The 23,788-nt window shown below is 59.6% G+C and overlaps 1 protein-coding gene across 10 annotated transcripts; it reads right to left on the reverse strand.

Annotated features, from left to right (window-relative positions):
• Positions 1 to 27: 27 nt before the first annotated feature.
• On the reverse strand, positions 28 to 23,124 carry PNPLA6 (patatin like phospholipase domain containing 6). 10 transcript variants are annotated; one of them, XM_061443275.1, is made up of 35 exons: positions 23,086 to 23,124; positions 20,219 to 20,303; positions 18,709 to 18,800; positions 18,503 to 18,600; positions 18,275 to 18,415; positions 16,406 to 16,565; positions 15,936 to 16,016; positions 15,465 to 15,593; positions 15,285 to 15,365; positions 15,120 to 15,198; positions 14,939 to 15,022; positions 13,899 to 14,005; positions 12,380 to 12,571; positions 11,897 to 11,974; positions 11,475 to 11,680; positions 11,247 to 11,378; positions 11,021 to 11,144; positions 10,827 to 10,940; positions 10,524 to 10,599; positions 10,274 to 10,414; positions 9,336 to 9,399; positions 9,089 to 9,257; positions 8,842 to 9,024; positions 8,646 to 8,764; positions 8,415 to 8,571; positions 7,711 to 7,827; positions 7,546 to 7,615; positions 5,953 to 6,069; positions 5,599 to 5,715; positions 3,920 to 4,068; positions 3,043 to 3,195; positions 2,164 to 2,280; positions 1,822 to 1,894; positions 863 to 972; positions 28 to 184 (listed from the first exon to the last, which is right to left on the reverse strand). In XM_061443275.1, coding segments are annotated over exons 2-35 (3,900 nt in total). In that variant the 5' UTR covers positions 20,220 to 20,303; positions 23,086 to 23,124; the 3' UTR covers positions 28 to 115. The 10 variants fall into 10 exon arrangements, 7 of the variants coding, with proteins under 7 accessions (XP_061299259.1, XP_061299256.1, XP_061299254.1 ...); XM_061443272.1 differs by lacking the exon at positions 23,086 to 23,124 and adding an exon at positions 21,315 to 21,408 and having other exon boundaries at positions 8,646 to 8,761; XM_061443270.1 differs by lacking the exon at positions 23,086 to 23,124 and adding an exon at positions 21,315 to 21,408 and having other exon boundaries at positions 28 to 181.
• Between the last annotated feature and the right edge of the window lie 664 nt (positions 23,125 to 23,788).

Below are 23,788 nucleotides of genomic sequence, written 5' to 3' on the forward strand. Positions count from 1 at the left end.
CCCCCCCGTGCCCCCTTTCCCTGCTTCGGGATGAACCGGGATGAGTGGGAAGGGGCAATGGGAAGAGGGAGGCCCCCGCAGGGGGAGGTAGTGGCGGCTCCGGGGCGCTTTGGGGTCACATCTGGGGTGCGGAGGGGTCCTGGGGCTGGCTCGAGCGGTGCCGAAGGGAATTCTCCTCCTCCTTCTGGGAATAGACAGGGTATGGGATGGGGATGTGGGATGGGGATGTGGGATGGGGACATGGGATGGGGATATGAGATGGAGATAACGGGATGGGGACACGGGATGGGGATATGGGATGGGGACATGGGATGGGGACACGGGATGGGGACACGGGATGGGGATATGGGATGGGGACACAGGGACGTGGGATGGGGATACGGGATGGGGATATGGGATGGGGACACGGGGACGTGGGATGGGGATACGGGATGGGGACACAGGATGGGGATATGGGATGGGGACACGGGATGGGGACATGGGATGGGGACACGGGGACGTGGGATGGGGATACAGGATGGGTATACGGCATGGGGACACGGCATGGGGATACGGGATGGGGATACGGGATGGGAATATGGGATGGGGATATGGGATGGGGACATGGGATGGGGACATGGGATGGGGACACGGGATGGAAATATGGAATGGGGATATGGGATGGGGACACAGGAGGAGGACATGGGATGGGGGCATGCGATGGGGACACAGGAGGAGGACATGGGATGGGGGCACGCGATGAGGATACTGCAGCACCTGTGGGTCCATTTGGGACCACGCACAGGCTCAGGGCACCCTTAGGGCCCCCGACCCCAGGAGCACCCCATTCTGAGCCCCCCCCCCCCCCTTCCATGGCACTCACAGCCCCCGCAGCGCCGGTGCTGGCCCGTTCCGAAGGGGCGGCCGCATCCTGCTCATCCCGGGGGGGGTCCAGTTCCTCGTCCTCGTAGTCCGTGACGTCATCGGATTCCTCTGGGGGGGCACAAGGAGAGGCTTGGAATCGGGGATGGGATTGGGATCGGGGACGGGATTGGGATTGGGGACGGGATTGGGACTGGGGACGGGATTGGGACTGGGGACGGGATTGGGGTCAGGATTGGGACTGGGGCTGGGACTGGGTTCAGGATCAGGACTGAGATCAGGATCGGGATTAGGATCAGGATCAGGTTTGGGATCAGGATCGGAATCGGGACTGGGTTCAGGATCAGGACTGAGATCAGGATCGGGATTAGGATCAGGATCAGGATTGGGATCAGGATCAGGATCGGAATCGGGACTGGGATCAGGATCAGGATTGGGATCAGGATTGGGATTGGGGTTGGGACTGGGATCAGGATCAGGATTGGGATCAGGGTTGGGAGAGGCATTGGGATCAGGATCAGGATTGGGATCAGGGTTGGGAGAGGCATTGGGATCAGGATCAGGATTGGGATCGGGGTCAGGACTGGGACCAGGATTGGGATTGGGGTCGGGACTGGGATCAGGATTGGGATCAGGATCAGGATTGGGATCGGGATCAGGGTTGGGATAGGCATTGGGATCAGGCCTGGGATCGGGTTTGAGACTGGATCAGGATCAGGATTGGGATAGGCATTGGGATCAGGACTGGGATCTGGATCAGGATTGGAATCAGGGTCGGGCCTGGGATCAGGATCAGGATTAGGATTGGGATCGGGATTGGGATGAGGACTGGAATTGGGATTAGGATTGGGGTCAGGATTGGGACCAGGATTAGCATTGGGATCGGGATGAGGACTGGAATTGGGATTAGGATTGGGATCGAGATTGGGATCAGGATGGGGAGCCCCATTCCCGGCTCACCTTCGGCGCAGGGCTGCGCTGGCTCGATGCGGGACACCATCTCGGCCAGGTCAATGAAGTGAGTCTTGAGCACCTAGGGGGGGACAAAGGGACCCCAAAGAGCACCCCCATGTGTGAGGGTGGAGAAGGGAGGGACATGGGAGCGGGGGAGAAGGTGACAGGAAGAGGACACAAGGATGATGGGGATGGTGATGGGGATGGACCACAAGGGGACCGGGATGCTGAGGGGAGCTGAGATGGACCAAGGGGAGAGGAAGATGCTGGGGAGGGACCAGGAGAAGGGAAACCCCTTAAAGCCAAGGTGCCACCACCCCCCAGGAGCTGGTGTCCCCCCATGCTCACGTCCACGCGCTCGGTGTCGCAGAAGTCGGCCCATCGCCGGTCCTTCACCATCTTCTCAATGATGTCGTCCTGGCTCCAGTGGTCGAAGACCATCTTGCCATGGTGGTACCCAACTTCCTGGGGGAAAAGGGGGTGGCCAAAGCAGCTGGAGAACGCCAAAGGACAGCCCAGGCACCCAACTGATGGGCAAGGACACCCAACTGGTGGCCCAGGGCACCCAACTGGTGGCCAAAGACATCCAACTGGTGGACAAGGACACCCAACTGATGGCCAAGGACACTCAGCTGGTGGCAAGGGACACTCAGCTGGTGGCCAAAGACACCCAACTGATGGTCCAGGCACCCAAATGATGGTCCAGGCACCCAACTGATTGCCCAGGGCACCCAACTGATGGCCAAAGACACCCAAATGATGGTCCAGGCACCCAACTGAGGGCCAATGACACCCAACTGATGGGCAAGGACACTCAACTGATGGCCCAGACACCCAAATGAAGGCCCAGGACACCCAACTGATGGCCAAGGACACCCAGCTGATGGCCAAGGACACTCAACTGATGGCCCAGGACACACAGATGATGGTCCAGGCACCCAAATGATGGCCAAGGACACCCAACTGATAGTCCAGGCACCCAATTGATTGCCCAGGGCACCCAGCTGATGGCCCAGGACACACAATTGATGGTCCAGCACACCCAAATGTTGGGCCAGGACACTCAACTCATGGCCCAGGACACCCAACTGACTGCCCAGGCACCAAACTGATGGCCCAGGGCACACAGCTGATGGCTGAAGAACCCCAGCCCATGGCTTGGAGAACCCATTGATGGCCTGAAGCTGGTTCAGGGCACCCCAGTGATCTTCTTCCCCCCCAACTCACATAGATCTCATCGAACTTGCCGAAGTCCATGGTCTTGAAGCTGTCAATGGGGGGCCGGATGTACTGGCAGTAGGAGCTGGACTTGACCACCTCGAGCTGCCGCACGCAGGACACGTAGGCCAGGCGGGACTGGATCTCAGCCATGTCGGGCACCTGCAAGGCTGAGGAGCTCAGCACCATCTCACCAGCATCCCCTGGGCCTCATCTTGACCCTTCCACCCATAATCACCTTGACCCTTGCACCCATCGTCACCTTGACCCTTCCACCCATCGTCACCTTGACCCTTCCACCCATCCTCACCTTGACCCTTCCACCCATGCTCACCTTGACCCTTCCACCCATGCTCACCTTGACCCTTCCACCCATCCTCACCTTGACCCTTCCACCCATCCTCACCTTGACCCTTCCATCCAACCCCACCTTGACCCTTCTACCCATCCTCACCTTGACCCTTCCACCCAACCTCACCTTGACCCTTCCACCCATCCTCACCTTGACCCTTCCACCCAACCTCACCTTGACCCTTCCACCCAACCTCACCTTGACCCTTCCACCCAACCTCACCTTGACCCTTCCACCCAACCCCACCTTGACCCTTCTACCCATCCTCACCTTGACCCTTCCACCCATCCTCACCTTGACCCTTCCACCCATCTTCACCTTGACCCTTCCACCCATCTTCACCTTGACCCTTCCACCCATCCTCACCTTGACCCTTCCACCCATCCTCACCTTGACCCTTCCACCCATCCTCACCTTGACCCTTCCACCCATCTTCACCTTGACCCTTCCACCCATCTTCACCTTGACCCTTCCACCCATCCTCACCTTGACCCTTCCACCCATCCTCACCTTGACCCTTCCACCCATCCTCACCTTGACCTTCTCAGCCCAGGGGTTGAGGCGCTTCCAGAGGAGCCACCAGCCCGACAAAGTGTCCCCATAGTTGCACAGGTCCGTCTCATCCTGGCTGCCCACATCGATGGCCACCACGGTCTTGGCCCCCATGCTGCGGGCGATGTCGGCTGTGGGTAGAAGAGAAAAAGCCGGGTCAACGGCGTCATGGTCCAGCCCTGCTCTGAGCCTGTGGTGAGAGCTGGTGCCATGAATGGAGCAGGGATGGTCCATGAGGCCAGAGCCATGCTGAGGCTCATGGTGGGACAAGAAGTGTCCCATTGGGTGCCAGAGGTGGTGGCAGGAGCCCATTGGTAGGACGTGCCGATGGGCAGCGGTGATGGGGCAAAGAGAGGGCACAGGCAAGTGGCAGTGTCTGTGGCGGGATGTGAAGGAGCACGGAGGTGCCCCAGGAGGACGTCAGGAGATGATGGGAGGTGGATGGAGATGGCTTGAGCATGGAGGAGGTTGGAGATGCTGAAGGAGGAGGCCTGGTGCTGAGGACGTCAAGAGATGATGATGGGATGTGAAGGAAGGTGGTTTGCATCACCATGGAGATGCTCCAGGAGGACACCAGGAGATGATGGGAGGTGGACGGAGGTGGTTTAAACACGGAAGAGGTTGAAGATGCTCCAAGAGGATACCCTGGTGCTGAGACCATCAAGAGATGATGATTCAAGATGGAAGGAGGTCGATTGGATACGAAGGGAGATGAAGGTGCTGAGGCCATCAAGAGACGATGATGCCGGATGGAGGAAGGTGGCTTTGACCAAAGACACCAAAACACAGTGCAGGATGGAGGAAGGTCACTTGCATGCAAAGGAGGATGACAACATCCTGCGAGGGCACCCGGTGCCAAGGACACCGAGAGGTGGTAGAAAATACATGGAGGTGTCTTGCAGGGGAAGGAGGATGGAGAAGCTCAAGGAGGAGCTGAGACCATGCAGAGAGGACAATGAGAGATGGTCAAAGGTGGCTTTGCACGTGATGGAGCACGAAGATGCCCCAGGAGGACACCCACTGCTGAGAGCACTGAAGCTGGTGCAGGATGGAGGGAGGTGGCCTGCAGGAGGACAGAGATGCCCTCAGAGAACACTCCATGCCACGAAAAGGATGATGCAGGAGGTTGGCATCAAAGGAGCATGAGGATGCTGAGGATACCAAGGATGCTGCAAGATGAAGGCCTGCATCTTGTGTGTGAAGAAGCATGAGGATGAGAAGCCACCAGATAGGGAGGACACCAAGAGATGATGCAAGATGAAAGGTGGTGGGACACTGGCATAGGGTGCCCAGAGAAGCTGTGGCTGCCCCATCCCTGGCAGTGTTCAAGGCCAGGTTGGACACAGAGGCTCAGAGCAACCTGCTCTAGTGGAAGGTGTTCCTGCTGTTAACAGGATGAGCTTCAAGGTCCCTTCCAACCCAACCTATTCCATGATTCCCTATGGAGAACACCATCTTGTGCCAGATGAAGGCACACGAAGACGTCAACAAGGAAACCACCAAGAAGATGCAAAACCAAGCCAGACGTCCCAACTCCAACCTCGTCATCTCCAACCGTTGAGAACCCACCTCATGGTGGCCACGTAGCCCTCGCCCAACCACTCACCACCACCTCCAAGGCCAGCCCAGGGTGACGGTGATGGTGTGGAGCTGCTACTTGCCTGGCAGGTTGTTGATGTAACCACCATCCATCAGTAAGTTGCCATCCTTGGGGTCACAGAGTGGTGGCAGGTACCCAGAAAGGGTCATGCTGGCTCGCACGTAGCGCCAGAGCGAGCCTACGCCAGCAGGAACAAACCCAATGAGCACAACCCCGCCTGGAGATCCCTCCTTGGGGCTGCCCCTCGCCCCTGCCCGGGGACGTCTACACCCCATGGGGGCACCCATGGGTGGCAGAGGAACCCCATTGCGCGTCCTTGACCTTGCCTGTTGGGAAAGCTCAACTTGGGATGGGACGTGGGTTTGGGAGGTGGGGTCTTGGAGGAGTTGATGGTCCCGGTGAGGGAGATGCTGACCTGGGACATTGTTAACATAGCAGCCATCCACGAGCCAGTGGCTGTCCTTGGGGTCGCAGAGAGGAGGCAGGTAGGGGGTATAAGAGGTACTGGCTCGGACGTAGCGCCAAAGGCTGCCTGCCGGAGGGAGAGGACATGGTCATGGCCATTGAGGCCCCAGCAGTAGGTGACCAAGGAGGTTTGGAGCCCCAGAACCAAGCCAGCCAGGATGAGGGAAGGACGGAGATGCTGGTTAGGGGTGGTGAGTGGGGATTAGTTGGCATTAGAAGCCAGAGGAACAGGCAGAGCAATAGCAAGGCTGCTTTGGGAAGCCACCCCGGGCAGCCTTGTGGATGGCTCAATGTCCCAGGGGAGCTCCAACACCAGGCAAGGAGGAGGGGCAGCCACCACCGTGTCCCACCACCACCGCGATGTCCCCACCACCACTGTGATGTCCCCACCAACACCACATCATCCCCACCACCACCGCATCGTCCCCACCACCACCGCATCGTCCCCACCACCACCGCAATGTCCCCACCACCACCGCATCATCCCCATCACCACCACATCATCCCCATCACCACCACATCATTGCCATCACATCATCCCTACCACCACACTGACTCCACCACCATCCCATTGACCTCACCATCACCACATCATCCCCATCACCACCACATCATCCCCATCACCACCACATCATCCCCATCACCACCACATCATCCCCATCACCATGACATCATCCCCATCACATCATCCCCGCCACCACACTGACTCCACCACCATCACATTGACCTCACCATCAACACATCATCCCCATCACCACCACATCATCCCCACCACCACCACATCATCCCCATCACCATGACATCATACCCATCACATCATCCCCACCACCACTGACTCCACCACCACCACATCATCCCCATCACCATGACATCATCCCCATGACATCATCCCCACCACCACACTGACTCCACCACCACCATATTGACCCCACCACCACATCATCCCCGTCACCACCACATCATCCCCATCACCATGACATCATCCCCATCACATCATCCCCACCACCACACTGACTCCACCACCACCACATCATCCCCATCACCATGACATCATCCCCATGACATCATCCCCACCACCACACTGACTCCACCACCACCATATTGACCCCAGCACCACCACATCACGCCCGTGCTGCCCATGCTGTGAGCGTGCGTTATGGGGTTAGTGGTGAGCAGCTATGTTAGAGGAGACACACACATGCTCGAAGTGTCGGGGTGAAGCTTCACCCCCCACTTCTGCTCCCAACCCCACCAGGCACAGGCAGACCCCCACTGGGAGCTGGGCCTGGTGGGGGTGACCAGGTTGGGCTTGATGATGCTTAAAGGTCTTCTCCAACCTGATTGCTTCTATGGGAAGCCACCACTGCCTGGGCTCACCATGAGCCCTCCAAGCCCCTTCCTGGCTGGACCAGGATGCGTCTTCTCCTTGGGACATGGCAAGCCTTCCCCCATGGAGCAGCGACACGTTTTGGGGTGCTGGTGAGGAAGGTCCCCACAAAGGGGGCTGTGGTAGCACCAGAGAACTTCTCCATGGAGTCCTTACCGTCTGTGTGCACCCGCATGGTGGAGGCTGTGATGTCGGTTGTGACGTTGAAGTAAGGCAGCCACAGGTCCTGTGGGGAGAAGAGGGGGTGGGTGACACTGTGGGGACACTGTGGGGTGGGTGAGGACCCTCAGGACCCTCAGCAGGGAGGGGGGAGTGACCCACCTCGATCTGCTTGTCCTGGAAAACCTTGTTGATGCTGTCGTTGAAGGCTGAGCCCGAAAACATGGAGGTGATGGGGTAGGTGAGGTCCAGGATGGTCGCAAACACTGAGTTCATGCACTGGAGGAGGAGGAGGAGGAGGGAGGAGAGAAGGGAGAGAGAAGGAGGAGGAAAGAAGGAAGAAGAGAGAAGAAAGGAGAAGGTGGAGACAGAAATAAGGAGGAGAAAGGAGGAGGAAAAATAGAGGAGGAGGAAAGAAGAAGAAGGAAGGAGGAGGAGAAAAGGAGGACGAGGAGAGAAGGAAGAAGAGAGAAAGGGGAGAAAGAAGAAGGAGACAAAAAAGGAGAAAGAAGGACGAGGACAGGAGGAAGAGAAGGAAAAGAAGGAGGAGAACAAGGGAAGAATGAGGAAGGAGGAAAGAAGGAGGAGAAGAAAAGCAGGAGGAGAAAAGGATGAGGAAGGAAAGAGGAAAGAAGGAAGAGGGAGAAAGAAGAGTAAGAAAAGGAGGAGGAGGAAGAATAAGGAGAGGAGAAGACGAGGAAGAGCAAGGTAGAGAAGGAGGAAGAGACGGAGTTAGAATAAGGAGAGAAGGCAAAGGAGGAGGAAGAGGAAGAAAGAGACGCAAGAGGAAGAGGAACAGGAGGAAGGAGACACTTCCCCTGGCAGGAAGGTCCTTCTCTGTGGTGGGGCCATGCCCTGGCACCCACCTTGGCCCACTCCCGCGCCCGCTGCCTGGTGCTGTCGGCGCAGCGCTCCTCGGCGTAGAGCGCCCCGATGAAGGCACCGATGGAGGTGCCACCAACCATGTCAATGGGGATCCCCACCTCCTCCATCGCCTTGATCACCCCGATGTGGGCGCAGCCCCTGGGCGAAGAGAAGGAGGGATGAGACGGGGACCTCCGCACGCCACCGAGTCCCATCCTTGGTGTGGCACCCACCTGGCTCCGCCGCCACCCAGGACGAGGGCGATGGTGTTGCCGGTGAGGACCCGCGCCAGGCGGGAGAAGTCGCTGTGGATGTCGGCCTTCTTCTTATACAACTTCTCATACGTCTCCTGCTGTGGATGCCATGGCCGTTGGGTGCCACTGGGAGAGGTGGACCACCAAGGCCACCTCTGGGACACACACAACGTACCAGCCTGGCCGGGTTCCGTCGCGTGAAGATGTGCTTGGGACACCTGATGTGGAAGTGACCCGAGCACCAACTGCGCATGTTGAGCCACTCAACGGTGCGGCAAGGGCCGGGCCCGCCCTCACGGTGCAGGAGAACCAACTGCTTCAGTGCCCGCACTGCCGTGTTCTCCAGCATCTGCTCCAGCTGTAGAAGCCATCAGCCACCCACCGCAGTGGTGTCCCACCACCTCCTGCCTCCTCAACCTCACCTTCCCCACCATCGGCTCTTGGTCACCCATGCCTACGATGAGGATGCAGTCGGCCTGACGGATGCACCGCACGGTCCAGGAGGTCAGGGTGGAGTCAGTCAGGTAGAGGACGATGCGGTGGCTGTCCTCCTGCTGTGCCAACCACCCCGAGAGGCGGTACTCCTGGATGCTGCCGAGATGGGGGGGGGGTCAGCTGGTGGCACGCTGGTGGTGGGTCGCTGCTGATGGTCCTCCCAATGGGAGTTACCTGTCCAGCGCCAAGTAGCCGAGGTTGATGCGGAGGACGTCGCTGGTGAGGAGCAAAGTGGGACCTGGAAGAGGTGGGACATGGTCACCACCATGCCGTGGTCACCATTGTGCCATGGGGCTCTGGGCACCAGGTCATGGATGGTACCATGCCATGGGGTTGTGGTCACCACCATGCTGTGGTCACCATTGTGCCATGGGGTTGTGGTCACCAGCATGCTGTGGTCACCGTTGTGCCATGAGGCTGTGGTCACCACTAGGATGTGGTCACCATTGTGCCACGGGGTTGTGGTGACAACCATGCTGTGGTCACCATCATGCCATGGGGTTGTGGTCACCAGGTCATGGTTGCTACCATGCCATAGGATTGTGGTCACCAGCACGCTGTGGTCACCATTGTGCCATGAGGCTGTGGTCACCACTATGATGTGGTCATCGTTGTTGCCATGGGGTTGAGGTTGCAACCATGCTGTGGTCACCATCATGGCCATGGGGTTGTAGTCATCAGGTCACGATAGCTACCATGCCATGGAGCTGTGGTCACAACCATGCTGTGGTCACCATCGTGCCATGGGGTTGTGGTCACCACCATCCTGTGGTCATCATCATGCCATGGGGCTGTCGTTGCAACCATGCTGTAGTCATCATCATGCCATGGGGCTGTGGTCATCAGGTCATGGATGGTACCATGCCATGGGGTTGTGGTCACCAGCATGCTGTGGTCACCATCATTGCCATGGGGCTGCGGTCACCGCCATGCTGTGGTCACCATTGTGCCCATGGGGTTGTGGTCAACGCTACGCTGTGGTCACCATCATGCCATGGGGCTGTGGTCACCATCATGCCATAGGGCTGCGGTCACCGTCATGCCATGGTCATCATTGTGCTATGTGATCGTGGTCACCACCATGCTGGGGTCACCGCTGCACTGGCACTCACCGATGGCATCAAGAGCGTGCTTGAGCTCCAGTGAGAAGGCCACGGCAGGGACACTGTCACACACCGGCAGCACCGCCACCGTTGAGAGGTTGCTGGTGGGGTTGATGGGCTCCGAGCTGGAGGCCATGCCCAAGCCAGAGCCTGCACGGACAGGACCATAGGGACGTGGACACCTTCCATGCACTGCTCTGGTGATGGCCACCAGCCCTGAAGAAGACACCTCGTTGGCCCCAGTCCCTTTAGGACCTACTTGCAAAGGGCGCACGGAGTTGCTGCAGGTTCCCCAAGATCTTCTGGCTCAGGAGGTGGATGAGGCGGGTGACGACCTGCAGGGACCAGGATGGGGATGGCATCAGCCCCATGGCATCATCACACCTGGCAGGGCTTCCTAAGCTGGACCCCAAACTAGTGTCCCATGTGCCTTTACGGGTGCCGCCGCCGCCACCACCACCTCAGAGAGGGACACCCATTGAGGACCTCTACAGGCCGGAAGGGACAAGGGGACATTCTCCTTCCGTAGGTGAAGAACCCACGATGGAAGATCTGGAGGTACCTGGGGGTATCTGCGCTTGATGTTGTTCAAGGTGCCCTCAGGCAGCTTGGCCAGCTCCGAGTCCCGCACCGCATGGACCGTGGTGGCACGAGGCTGCCGGGTGAGGGCTTCCACCTGCAGTAGAAGACACGTGGCCATGATGCACCATCCAGACACCCGTGGTGTCCACCCCACGGCCCTGCCATGGCTCTCACCACCCCGATGAGGTCTGCACGGCCGTACTCCCCAACGAGCTCCTTCTTGCCGCTGCCCTTCTGGATGACGGAGCGGAGGCGCCCGTTGAGCACGATGTAGGTACAGTCTGACTTGTCACCCTGCCTGAGGGACACCACCAGTGTGTGGAGCTCAGGACCTCAGCTCCATACCGACGTGCTGGGTGGCTCCCCAAGGCGAGGTGGGCACCCATCCCTTGGTACCCACCGGTAGAGCGCCCGCCCGGCCTCCACTGCCATCCAGTCGATGGCAAAGTCCATCTGGCGCACGAAGGGGGACATACGGGCCACCACGATGTGGGCAACGGTCAGCACCACGCTGGGCTGCTCCCGCATGATGCTAGGGGCCAAGAGCAGTTGGGGGGAGCCCCAAGAGATGCCACCTTGAGAATCCCCTTTGGAATCAACCCTTTGCCCCCAGAGCTCCTCCACTCACTCGTAGAAGTCCATCTTGGACATCTTGAGGAAGGTGCAGTCGCGGTTGGCCTTGATGGTGTAGATGAGGGGCTCACCAGTGAGCACGCCCAGTTGTCCCACCATCTCTCCAGGTTGGGTCAAGAAGAGGAAGACGTGTTCTGCCTTGTCAATCATCTGCTGGTACACATGCAGGCAGCCACATATGACAAAGTAGAGGCTCGCGTCCTGCCAAGATGTCACCCCATCACCATTGGAGGCCACCTGAGATCCTCAGCATCACTTGGGGCCTTTCTTCTGGTTCTCTTCCCAAGGTGTTTTGCACCCTCCAGATGGCTTTGGGGATCGTTCCTGCCCCCTGTCACCCATAGGGAAGGAGCAGGACGAGGAGCACCCCATGGAGATGAAGGGTGATGGGAGCAGCTCTCCAAAACCCAAACCAACCTGTTCCCCTTCACAGGCAATGACCGCCCCAGCCTTGGCACGATAGAGCTCGACACGGTCATCAAGGAGAGAAGGGTCCTAGAAGGAAGAACAGCATGACATGAGGTGATGGGGTCCACCAAGAGGAGATGGAGACTACCATGGAGACCACCATGAGGAGATGGCAACCCCACCGCGAGGAGATGGGGACCACAATGAGGAGACAGGGGGCAATGGGGACAACACAAAGTGATGGAGGACCATCCCAAAGGGATGGGGGACCACCACAAAGTGATGGGGATCCATCATGAGGTGACTGGAGCCACCACAAAGTGATGAAGACCCACCACAAGACCACAAGAACCAATCACGAAGCAACATGAACCACTACAAAGCAAGAAGGGACCAACATGAAGTGACAAGGACCACCATGAAGCCATGGGGACCAACATGAAGCCACAGGGGACCACCGCAAAGGCCTAGAGGAGCTGTTCCTGCTCTCACCTCCAACTTCATGAGCTTGCCCAGCTCTTGCTTGGCAGTCTCCAAGATGGTGCTGCTCTGGCTGCCCTGGTATGGTCCAACGGGAGGGTTCATAGGGGTGGGCTCTTCCCTGCCATAGCTGTAGCGGTAGATACCAGATGGTTGCTCCTCCAGCGTCACCGTCTTGCGCTCCTTAGGCTCATGAGAGATGGACTATGGGGGAGATGGGACAGGTCCATCACCATCCATGGTCACCCTGGTGGTGCTGGTGAAGGATTTGGGTGGACACAATCATTAGGATTGGAAGGGACCTCTGGAGATTATCTGGGGGGCCAAGGCAGGGCCACCTCCAGCAGGATACACAGGAATGTGGCCATGCTGGGTTTGGAATGTCTCCAGATTCCCTTGGATCCTGATCCTGACCAGGGATGGATCAGCTGCTCCCACAACTCTGTATCTTCATCCCCAGCTCCGTATCTCCATCCCCAGCTCCGTATCTCCATCCCCCGCTCCGTATCTCCATCCCCAGCTCCGTATCTCCATCCCCAGCTCTGTATCTCCATCCCCAGCTCCATATCTCCATCCCCAGCTCAGTACCTCCATGCCAGCTCCTTATCTCCATCCCCAATTCCGTATCTCCATCCCCTACTCTGTATCTCCATCCTCAACTCCGTATCTCCATCCCCAACTCCGTATCTCCATCCCCAATTCCATAGCTCCATCCCCAGCTCCTTATCTCCATCCCCAATTCCATAGCTCCATCCCCAATTCCTATCTCCATCCCCAATTCCATAGCTCCACCCCAGCTCTGTATCTCCATCCCCAACTCCATATCTCCATCCCCAATTCCATATCTCCATGCCCAGCTCCGTATCTCCATCCCCAACTCTGTATCTCCATCCCCAACTCCGTATCTCCATCCCCAATTCCATATCTCCATGCCCAATTCTGTATCTCCATCCCCAATTCCATATCTCCATGCCCAGCTCCGTATCTCCATGCCCAGCTCCGTATCTCCATCCCCAATTCCATATCTCCATGCCCAGCTCCGTATCTCCATGCCCAGCTCCGTATCTCCATCCCCAACTCTGTATCTCCATCCCCAACTCCGTATCTCCATCCCCAATTCCATATCTCCATGCCCAATTCTGTATCTCCATCCCCAATTCCATATCTCCATGCCCAGCTCCGTATCTCCATGCCCAGCTCCGTATCTCCATCCCCAATTCCATATCTCCATGCCCAGCTCCGTATCTCCATCCCAGCTCTGTATCTCCATCCCCAATTCCATAGCTCCATCCCCGACTCCATAGCTCCATGCCCAGCTCCGTATCTCCATGCCCAGCTCTGTATCTCCATCCCCAATTCCATAGCTCCATTCCCAATTCCATATCTCCACCCCCAGTTCCGTATCTCCCATCCCTTCATCCACATCATTGAGAAACAAGGTGAAGATGACCCTGCAGTATCAGCTCCTGCAGAACATCATTGACCATGGTCTTCCAAGTGGACTCTCCTCCATTATCCCAACCCTCTTTACCTGGGAGAAGGTGGGAAAGGCGCTGGTTCTGTCCTCCTGCAGTGACACCGAGATGCGCCCACGCTCGTAGGCCAGGTCGAAGTCAGAGCGAGGACCTTTCTGGATGCCTGTGATGGGGGAAGGTGGGGTCACCAGGGTCCAAGACAAGGGTTTTGGATGGGGAATGCAGGATGGGGGTGCACAAGGGTGGGAGATGAGGGATGGGGGTGCACAAGGGTAGGAGATGTAGGATGGGGATGCACAAGGGTGGGAGATGAGGGATGGGGATGCACAAGGGTGGGAGATGAGGGATGGGGATGCACAAGGATGGGAGATGTGGGATGGCGGTGCACAAGGATGGGAGATGTGGGATGGCGGTGCACAAGGGTGGGAGATGTAGGATGGGGGTGCACAAGGATGGGAGATGAGGGATGGGGGTGCACAAGGGTGGGAGATGTAGGATGGGGATGCACAAGGGTGGGAGATGTAGGATGGGGGTGCACAAGGATGGGAGATGAGGGATGGGGATGCACAAGGATGGGAGATGTGGGATGGGGATGCACAAGGATGGGAGATGAGGGATGGGGGTGCACAAGGATGGGAGATGAGGGATGGGGGTGCACAAGGGTGGGAGATGTAGGATGGGGATGCACAAGGGTGGGAGATGCAGGATGGGGATGCACAAGGGTGGGAGATGCAGGATGGGGATGCACAAGGGTGGGAGATGCAGGATGGGGATGCACAAGGATGGGAGATGCAGGATGGGGATGCACAAGGGTGGGAGATGCAGGATGGGGATGCACAAGGATGGGAGATGCAGGATGGGGATGCACAAGGGTGGGAGATGCAGGATGGGGATGCACAAGGATGGGAGATGCAGGATGGGGATGCACAAGGGTGGGAGATGTGGGATGGGGATGCACAAGGATGGGAGATACAGGAACACGGGGTAGCAGAATGCTCTGGGGTGGTGGCCACATGAGGTTGGAAGAGGTCCACAACCCTGGTGGCCCTACATGACCTCGGGACCCCCCAGTTCCTTCCGCCAGCCTCTGACCCACCAGCAATGTCCACGGGCATGGAGATGCAGCGGCTCATGGTCGGCTTGGGGGGCTCTGGGCCTCCAGCTTTCAATGTCTCAGCAGCTGGATGAGAAACTACCCTAAGTATGAGCAGCAGAGCCCCCCATCATGGTGGCACCACCATGGGGAGAGGTTCCAGGGCCCCATTCCCAGCTGCTACCTGGCTCCCGGCCCTCATCCGTGTGGCCGAGGCCGCGCTTGCCGTGGCGGACCGGGCTGGTGCGGGCGGCGTGGCTGGGCTGTGGGAAGAGCTTTGGTGGTGGCACGTCCTCAATGGGGAGCATGGGGAGGGTTGGGGGCTCACAGGAGTTGAGGAAGAACTCACGTGGCTGAAGAGCTCGTTGGTCAAGCCAAGGTAGTTGTGCAAAGCCAAGAAGGTGACTCGCTGCAGGCGCACCATAATGATCTACAGCGGGGGGGGGGGGGGGGGGGGGAAGAAGCCATCAGTGGTCTCCTGGCACCCCAAGGGGACAACCCCATGGGGGTCCCACCAAGCCAGACCCACCTGCACCATCCGCACCAAGCTCTCGGGGTAGTTCTCAAAGATGGCTGAGAAAGCTTCAACTGGCAACCGGAGGATGGTGGAGTTCGCTGCTGCCCGGGCGCTCACTGTCTTGTATGGACGTTGGTGGCCCTAGGTGACACATCGAGGTCCATCTCAGCCATGCATGAGGGGTGGTGGCACTTGGCTGGCAAAGCTCACTGGTGGCACCAGGCTTTTGGCTGGTTGGGCTTGGGGATGGCCATGGTTGGGCTGGGAAGGGTTGGGGACACCTATGGTCAGGTTGGAGGGACTTGGGAATCAACCACCATCACGCTTAGGAGGCTTGGGGATGGTCACAACCAGGTTTAGGGGGCTTGGGGACAACCATGATCAAGCATAGAGGGCCTGGGGATGGCCCCAACCAAGCTTAGAGGGTTTGGGGATGGCCATGCCCAGGTTTAGGGGACCTGGGGACACAGCTGGCACTGGTACCGTGAGGACATCGACGATGCTGAGCAGGCTGTGCACGCTGTCCCCAGGGAACACCTCCTTCATCACCGTCTCCTTCCCATCCTGTACAGCACAAACTCCCTTTGCTCTTCCCATCTCCATGCCCTTGGTGTGCCCATCCATCCATCCATCCATCCATCCATCCATCCATCCATCCATCCATCATCCATCCATCAATCCATCATCCATCATCCATCCATCCATCATCCATCACCCATCCATCCATCATCCATCCATCCATCCATCCATCCATCCATCCATCCATCATCCATCCATCCATCATCCATCCATCCATCATCCATCCATCCATCCATCATCATCCATCCATCCATCATCCATCCATCCATCATCCACCATCCATCCATCCATCATCCACCATCCATCCATCCATCCATCATCCATCCACCCACCCACCCACCACCTCTCTTCCCCCTGACTGCCCCCATCCACACCGGTCCGGTGAGGATCAGCTCCAGTTTCCCATCCTGCAGCACGTAGATGCTGGAGTCGGCTTGTCCCGGCCGGAAGACGTATTCCCCTTGGTGGCACTGCTGGAACACCATGTGCTTGCAGAGCTCCAGGAACAAGGGCTTCTCAAAGTGACCCAGCACCCTGCGGAGACAAGGATGGGGACACGAGGTGACACGGAGCCCACCAGGAGCTGCTCTGGTCCCCTGGGGCCACCACAGCGATGGGGATGCAGAAGGGAAGAGCATCCTCCAGGGAACCGGTCCAGCCTGGACCCACGCAAAGGGATTGGATCCTGAGTCCTGGATCCTGAGCCTGACCTCAGGGATGGATCCTGACCCCAAGGATGGATCCTGGTCCCCCTGGACCCTAATCCTGACCCACACCAATGGATCCTGACCCTTTAGGCTGGATCCTGGTCCTCTTGGATCCTGCTCCTGACCCCAGGGCTGGATCCTGACCCCAAAGGCTGGATCCTGGTCCTCTTGGACCCTGCTCCTGAGCCCAGGGATGGATCCTGATCCTGATCCACAGGGATGGATACTGACCCCTGGATCCTAATCCTGACCCATAGCAATGGATCCTGACCACAGGGCTGGATCCTGACCCCAAAGGCTGGATCCTGGTCCTCTTGGATCCTGCTCCTGACCCCAGGGCTGGATCCTGACCCCAAAGGCTGGATCCTGGTCCTCTTGGACCCTGCTCCTGAGCCCAGGGATGGATCCTGATCCTGATCCACAGGGATGGATACTGACCCCTGGATCCTAATCCTGACCCATAGCAATGGATCCTGACCCCAGGGCTGGATCCTGACCCCAAAGGCTGGATCCTGGTCCTCTTGGATCCTGCTCCTGAGCCCAGGGATGGATCCTGATCCTGATCCACAGGGATGGATACTGACCCCTGGACCCTAATCCTGACCCATAGCAATGGGGCCAAGGGCTGGATCCTGAGCCTAAGAGCTGCATCGTGGACCCCCTGGATCCTGCTCCTGACCGCAGGGATGGATCCTGATCCACAGGGATGGATCCTGCAGCCCCTTAGATCCTATTCCTGACCCCATGGCTGGCTCCTGCTCCCCCTAGATCCTGTTCCTGACCCCATGGCTGGCTCCTGCTCCCCCTAGATCCTATTCCTGACCCCATGGCTGGCTCCTGCTTCCCCTGGCTCCCCTTCTCCTGCTCCTGACCCCATATCTGGCTCCTGTTCCCCCTGGATCCTGTTCCTGACCCTATAGCTGGCTCCTGCTCCCCCTGGATCCTATTTCTGACCCCATGGCTGGCTCCTGCTCCCCCTGGATCCTGTTCCTGACCCCATGGCTGGCTCCTGCTCCCCCTAGATCCTGTTTCTGACCCCATGGCAGGCTCCTGCTCCCCCTAGATCCTGTTTCTGACCCCATGGCTGGCTCCTGCTCCCCCTGGATCCTGTTCCTGACCCCATGGCTGGCTCCTGCTCCCCCTAGATCCTGTTTCTGACCCCATGGCAGGCTCCTGCTCCCCCTGGATCCTATTTCTGACCCCATGGCTGGCTCCTGCTCCCCCTGGATCCTGTTCCTGACCCCATGGCTGGCTCCTGCTCCCCCTAGATCCTGTTTCTGACCCCATGGCTGGCTCCTGCTCCCCCTGGATCCTGTTCCTGACCCCATGGCTGGCTCCTGCTCCCCCTAGATCCTATTCCTGACCCCATGGCTGGCTCCTGTTCCCCCTGGATCCTGCTCCTAACCCTATGGCTGGCTCCTGCTCCCCCTGGATCCTATTCCTGACCCCATGGCTGGCTCCTGCTCCCCCTGGATCCTGTTCCTGACCCCATGGCTGGCTCCTGCTCCCCCTGGCTCCCCTTCTCCTGCTCCTCACCGCACGTTCTTGAGCATGAAGAGCACCTCGGAGGGCAGGTGGGAGCTGCCGGTGTCGAACTCGCCCAGGTCGGCCTCCAGCAGCACCGGCGACGGCTCCTTCATCTGCAGCTTGGGCAGCTCCTTCTGCATGTGCAGGAACCTCGGGGACACGGAGGTGGCACCGGGTCACTGCCAGCCTGTGTCCCCTTTGGGGTCCCCATCCCATGGCACCCCATGGGCTCCTCACTTCCTGGCCAGGTTGAACATCCGCAGCCTCCTCTTCATGCGCGGGCGCGAGGCGCTGGAGATGGTGGTGTCCATGAGGGACGACGTGGATTGGGACACCTGGGGTTGGGGACAGGGAGGGGGCGCTCAATGGGGACACCAAGAAGCCACCAGCACCCACACGCCCCCCCCCCCCCCCCCCCTTCTTTGTGGTCACCTCAATGTCACCTTGCGCATGATCTTGCGGCCGTAGAAGAGCATCTTGTCCCGCTTGCGGAAGCGGTACCGCGGGGACTCCTGCTCCACGGCTCCTGGGGACACTGAGGGGGACAGGGCAATGGGGACGGTGTCACCTCCCAGTACCCAAGGACATCATGGGGGACACAGGGCAATGGGGACGGTGTCACCTCCCTGTCCCCAAGGACACCATGGGGGGGACAGGGCAATGGGGACGGTGTCACCTCCCTGTCCCCAAGGACACCATGGGGGGGACAGGGCAATGGGGATGGTGTCACCTCCCTGTCCCCAAGGACACCATGGTGGGGACAGGGCAATGGGGTTGGCATTACATCCCTTTCCCCAAGGCCACCATGGTGGGGACAGGGCAATGGGGATGGTGTCACCTCCCAGTACCCAAGGACATCATGGGGGGGACAGGGCAATGGGGACGGTGTCACCTCCCTGTCCCCAAGGACACCATGGTGGGGACAGGGCAATGGGGTTGGCATTACATCCCTTTCCCCAAGGCCACCATGGTGGGGACAGGGCAATGGGGATGGTGTCACCTCCCTGTCCCCAAGGACACCATGGGGGACCCAGGGCAATGGGATGGTGTCACCTCCCTGTCCCCAAGGACACCATGGTGGGGACAGGGCAATGGGGACGGTGTCACCTCCCTGTCCCCAAGGACACCATGGTGGGGACAGGGCAATGGGGTTGGCATTACATCCCTTTCCCCAAGGCCACCATGGTGGGGACAGGGCAATGGGGATGGTGTCACCTCCCTGTCCCCAAGGACACCATGGGGGACCCAGGGCAATGGGATGGTGTCACCTCCCTGTCCCCAAGGACACCATGGTGGGGACAGGGCAATGGGGTTGGCATTACATCCCTTTCCCCAAGGCCACCATGGTGGGGACAGGGCAATGGGGATGGTGTCACCTCCCTGTCCCCAAGGACACCATGGTGGGGACAGGGCAATGGGGACGGTGTCACCTCCCAGTACCCAAGGACATCATGGGGGGGACAGGGCAATGGGGACGGTGTCACCTCCCTGTCCCCAAGGACACCATGGTGGGGACAGGGCAATGGGGACGGTGCCACCTCCCTGTCCCCAAGGACACCATGGTGGGGACAGGGCAATGGGGATGGTGTCACCCCCCTGTCCCCAAGGACACCATGGGGGACCCAGGGCAATGGGGATGGTGTCACCTCCCCGTCCCCAAGGACACCATGGTGGGGACAGGGCAATGGGGATGGTGTCACCTCCCTGTCCCCAAGGACACCATGGTGGGGACAGGGCAATGGGGATGGTGTCACCTCCCCGTCCCCAAGGACACCATGGTGGGGACAGGGCAATGGGGACGGTGTCACCTCCCTGTCCCCAAGGACACCATGGTGGGGACAGGGCAATGGGGACGGTGCCACCTCCCTGTCCCCAAGAACACCATGGTGGGGACAGGGCAATGGGGACGGTGTCACCCCCCTGTCCCCAAGGCCACCATGGGGGCACACTCACTCTTCAGGCGCAAGCGGCGCAGCAGGACCACGGTGGCCACGGTGATGGCAGCGAAGAAGGTCAAGCCCAGGAAGGCTCCCAGCACCTGCACAGAGACAGGGGGGGCCCCAAGTGTCCCCAAGGGCATGGGGACAAGTGGGGGGGTGATTGGTGGCACTGCCACTGCGGTGACACGGAGCCATTGGAGGATAGAACACTGTCCTTTGAGGACATGGGGACACGTTCGTGTCCCATCAAGTGGTGCTCAGCAGCATTAGGGATGGGGACACTGTCCCTTAGGGGACATGGGGACACATTTGGGGCCCTTCAAGGGGTGCTCAGCAGCACTGGGGAAGGGGACACCGTCCCTTAGGGGACATGGGGACACATTTGGGGCCCTTCAAGGGGTGCTCAGCAGCACTGGGGAAGGGGACACTGTCCCTTAGGGGACATGGGGACACATTTGGGGCCCTTCAAGGGGTGCTCAGCAGCATTGGGGAAGGGGACACTGTCCCTTAGGGGACATGGGGACACATTTGGGCCCTTCAAGGGGTGCTCAGCAGCATTGGGGATGGGGACACTGTCCCTTAGGGGACATGGGGACACACTGGGCCCCTCAAGGGGTGCTCAGCAGCATTGGGGATGGGGACACCGTCCCCTAGGGGACATGGGGACACATTTGGGGCCCTAAAGGGGTGCTCAGTAGGATTGGGGATGGGGACACTGTCCCTTAGGGGACATGGGGACACATTTGGGGCCCTCAAGGGGTGCTGAGCAGCATTGGGAATGGGGACACCATCCCCTAGGGGACATGGGGACACACTTGGGCCCTTCAAGTGGTGCTCAGCAGCATTAGGGTTGGGGACACCGTCCCTTAGGGGACATGGGGACACATTTGGGCCCCTCAAGGGGTGCTCAGCAGCATTGGGGATGGGGACACCGTCCCTTAGGGGACATGGGGACACATTGGGGGCCCTTCAAGGGGTGCTCAGCAGCATTGGGGATGGGGACACCGTCCCTTAGGGGACATGGGGACACATTGGGGGCCCTTCAAGGGGTGCTCAGCAGCATCGGGGCCCTGCCACCACCCCTTGGGGACCCATTGATGCCCCCTCACCGTGATGAGCTGCTCCTCACTGAAGAACAGGGCCATCCCAGCCATGGCGGACTCGTCCTGCAGGGACATGGGGACACCCTGGTGTCACCCCCTGACACCCTATGGGGGTGGCTGTCACACCCTCCCCCCCCCGTGTCCATGGGGGGGACAGCTCCTACCTCCACCTCCTCCTGCGGCTCCGACTCGCTCTGCCCCATGGCCCCAGCCTGCAGAGAGAGCCCAAAGCCACCGGGTTGGGGCCACCCAAGGGACACCTCCAGGTGGGTGAAACCCCACCAAGGGGTGGCTTTGGTTGGGGGTTGCTGTGTGAGGGGTGCAATAGGGACACCCCCCCCGCCCCCAAGGGTGACATCAAGGGGGCAGGAGGGGACTTCAGGGTCCTCTGCATGGTGGGGACAGGAAGAGGTGGCAGGAACACTGTGGTTGTGACAGTTCCTGTGGAGGCCACCGAACAGTGTCACCCATCATGGTGTCACCCTATCCCTGTCACCCATTGTGGTGTCACCCTGTCCCTGTCACCCACTGTGGGATCACTCTGTCACTGTCACCATCACAGTGTCACCCTGTCCCTGTCTCCCACTGTGGTGTCACCCATTGTGGTGTCACTCATCACAGTGTCACCCTGTCCCTGTCACCCATTGTGGGGTCACTCTGTCACTGTCACAATCATGGTGTCACCCTGTCACTGTCACCCATTGTGGTGCCACCCATCACGGTGTCACCCTGTCCCTGTCCCCCATTGTGGTGTCACCCTGTCCCTGTCACCCACTGTGGTGTCACCCATCACAGTGTCACCCTGTCCCTGTCACCCATCGTGGGGTCACTCTGTCACTGTCACCATCACAGTGTCACCCATTGTGATGTCACCCATTGTGATGTCACCCTGTCCTTATCACCCATTGTGGTGTCACCCTGTCCCTGTCACCCACCACAGCAGCCCTCGGTGTCACAACCATGACACCACCACCACCCCCCCTCGGTCACCTTCCCAAGGACACCCCATGGGAGGTGGCAACAGCACCAGGCCCGGGTGACACCCCCATGGGTGACAACAGCCCCCACTATGGGTGACAACAGCCCCCACTATGGGTGACAACAGCCACCCATGGGTGACAACAGCTGCCCCATGGGTGACAACAGCTGCCCCATGGGTGACAACAGCCGCCCATAGGAGACAACAGCCACCCATAGGTGACAACAGCCACCCCATAGGTGACAACAGCCACCTCATGGGTGACAACAGCCCCATAGGTGCCAATTACCCCCCCCATTTCTGCCATCACCCCCCCTCCATTATTACCCCCCTTTGCTTGTTCTACCAGGGGCAATATTAACACCCCCCCCCTTTACACCACCCCCCCCAAGGCCAGCTTTGCCCCCCCATGGCTGCTATTGCCCCATCACCCCCATCTCCTTCGGCCCCCCTTTACCCCCCCCAAGTCAATAACCACCCCCCCCCGGGGTTATTATTGCCCCCCCCCATTATTGCCCCATCCCCAGGCTCTTATTGCCCCAACCACTGCAGTTGGGGGGGGGAATAAAGCTACCCCCCAATATCACCCCCCTCAATAGTTTTGCCTCCCCCCCATTACAGCCCCCCCCCCCCCCCCCCAACAGGGCCACCTAACGGGTCCTGCACCCCCCAACCTCCCCTCTGCCCCCCCCCAAAGCCGGTTCTGCCCCCCCCGGGGGTTAATTGCCCCCCCATAAACGTTATTGCCCCCCATAAACGTTAATGCCCCCCCCCCCCCCCCCCAACCCCGGCTCTCACCGGCCGCCGCCTCACGCCCCGCTCCGGCGCTAACGGAGGTCATGCCCCCTTTAAGGCGGCCCCGCCCCTCGCCGTGACGTCATACGCAACGGAGGGTGGGGCACGTTGCGGCGGCGCCATGTTGGGAAGGTCGGGGAGGAGACGGGCGGAGAGGCTGCGGGGCGCCATCTTGGGTGTGGCGCGGGAAGATGACGTCAGCACAAGGTAAGCGCAGCGGGTATCGCGGGAGGCGCCATCTTTGGTGTGGCGGGGAGTGACGTCATTGAAGAGCGACAACAACGGGTATGGCCGGGTAGGCGGCGCCATATTGGGAGTGGCAAGGGGGGGGTACAGACACCACCCATAGCCCCACTGTGACCCCCATGGCCACCCCGTGGCGCTGGCACCCAAACCCCCCCCTCCCACCCCACGGCGCGGGGACCCCCACAGCAGCACCCATCGGCCCCATTCATCTCCCAGGGCGCTTTATTCCCCCCACCACAGGGGCACCCATTGGGACCCCCTGCCCCTGGACCAGGCTGAGCCCGGCCACAACTCAGTCCATGAATGAGGAGGTCTTCAGGACCCAACCAAGGGGGCACAGAGCTCCAAAACCTCTTCCAATGAGGTCCAAGGCTCCCAAACCCTCTTCCAATTGAGGTCCAAGGCTCCCAAAGGCTCTTCCAATGAGGTCCAAGGTTCCCAAAACCTCTTCCAATGAGGT

The sequence above is a fragment of the Pezoporus flaviventris genome, unplaced genomic scaffold, assembly GCF_033815535.1.
Source record: "Pezoporus flaviventris isolate CSIRO_AGI_PZ_B2104156 unplaced genomic scaffold, CSIRO_AGI_Pfla_v1 ptg000327l, whole genome shotgun sequence".
In the NCBI taxonomy this organism is placed as follows: Eukaryota; Metazoa; Chordata; class Aves; order Psittaciformes; family Psittacidae; genus Pezoporus; species Pezoporus flaviventris.

Coding starts and splice junctions, on each gene's coding strand:
- PNPLA6 (XM_061443269.1), bottom strand. CDS start 21,383: ATGTCCCTGCAGGACGAGTCCGCCATGGCTGGGATGGCCCTGTTCTTC. Junction 15,199..15,284: donor CCAACGAGCTCTTCAGCCAC/GTGAGTTCTTCC, acceptor CTCTTCCCACAG/CCCAGCCACGCCGCCCGCAC. Junction 7,616..7,710: donor TCCAGGACAAGCAGATCGAG/GTGGGTCACTCC, acceptor TTCTCCCCACAG/GACCTGTGGCTGCCTTACTT.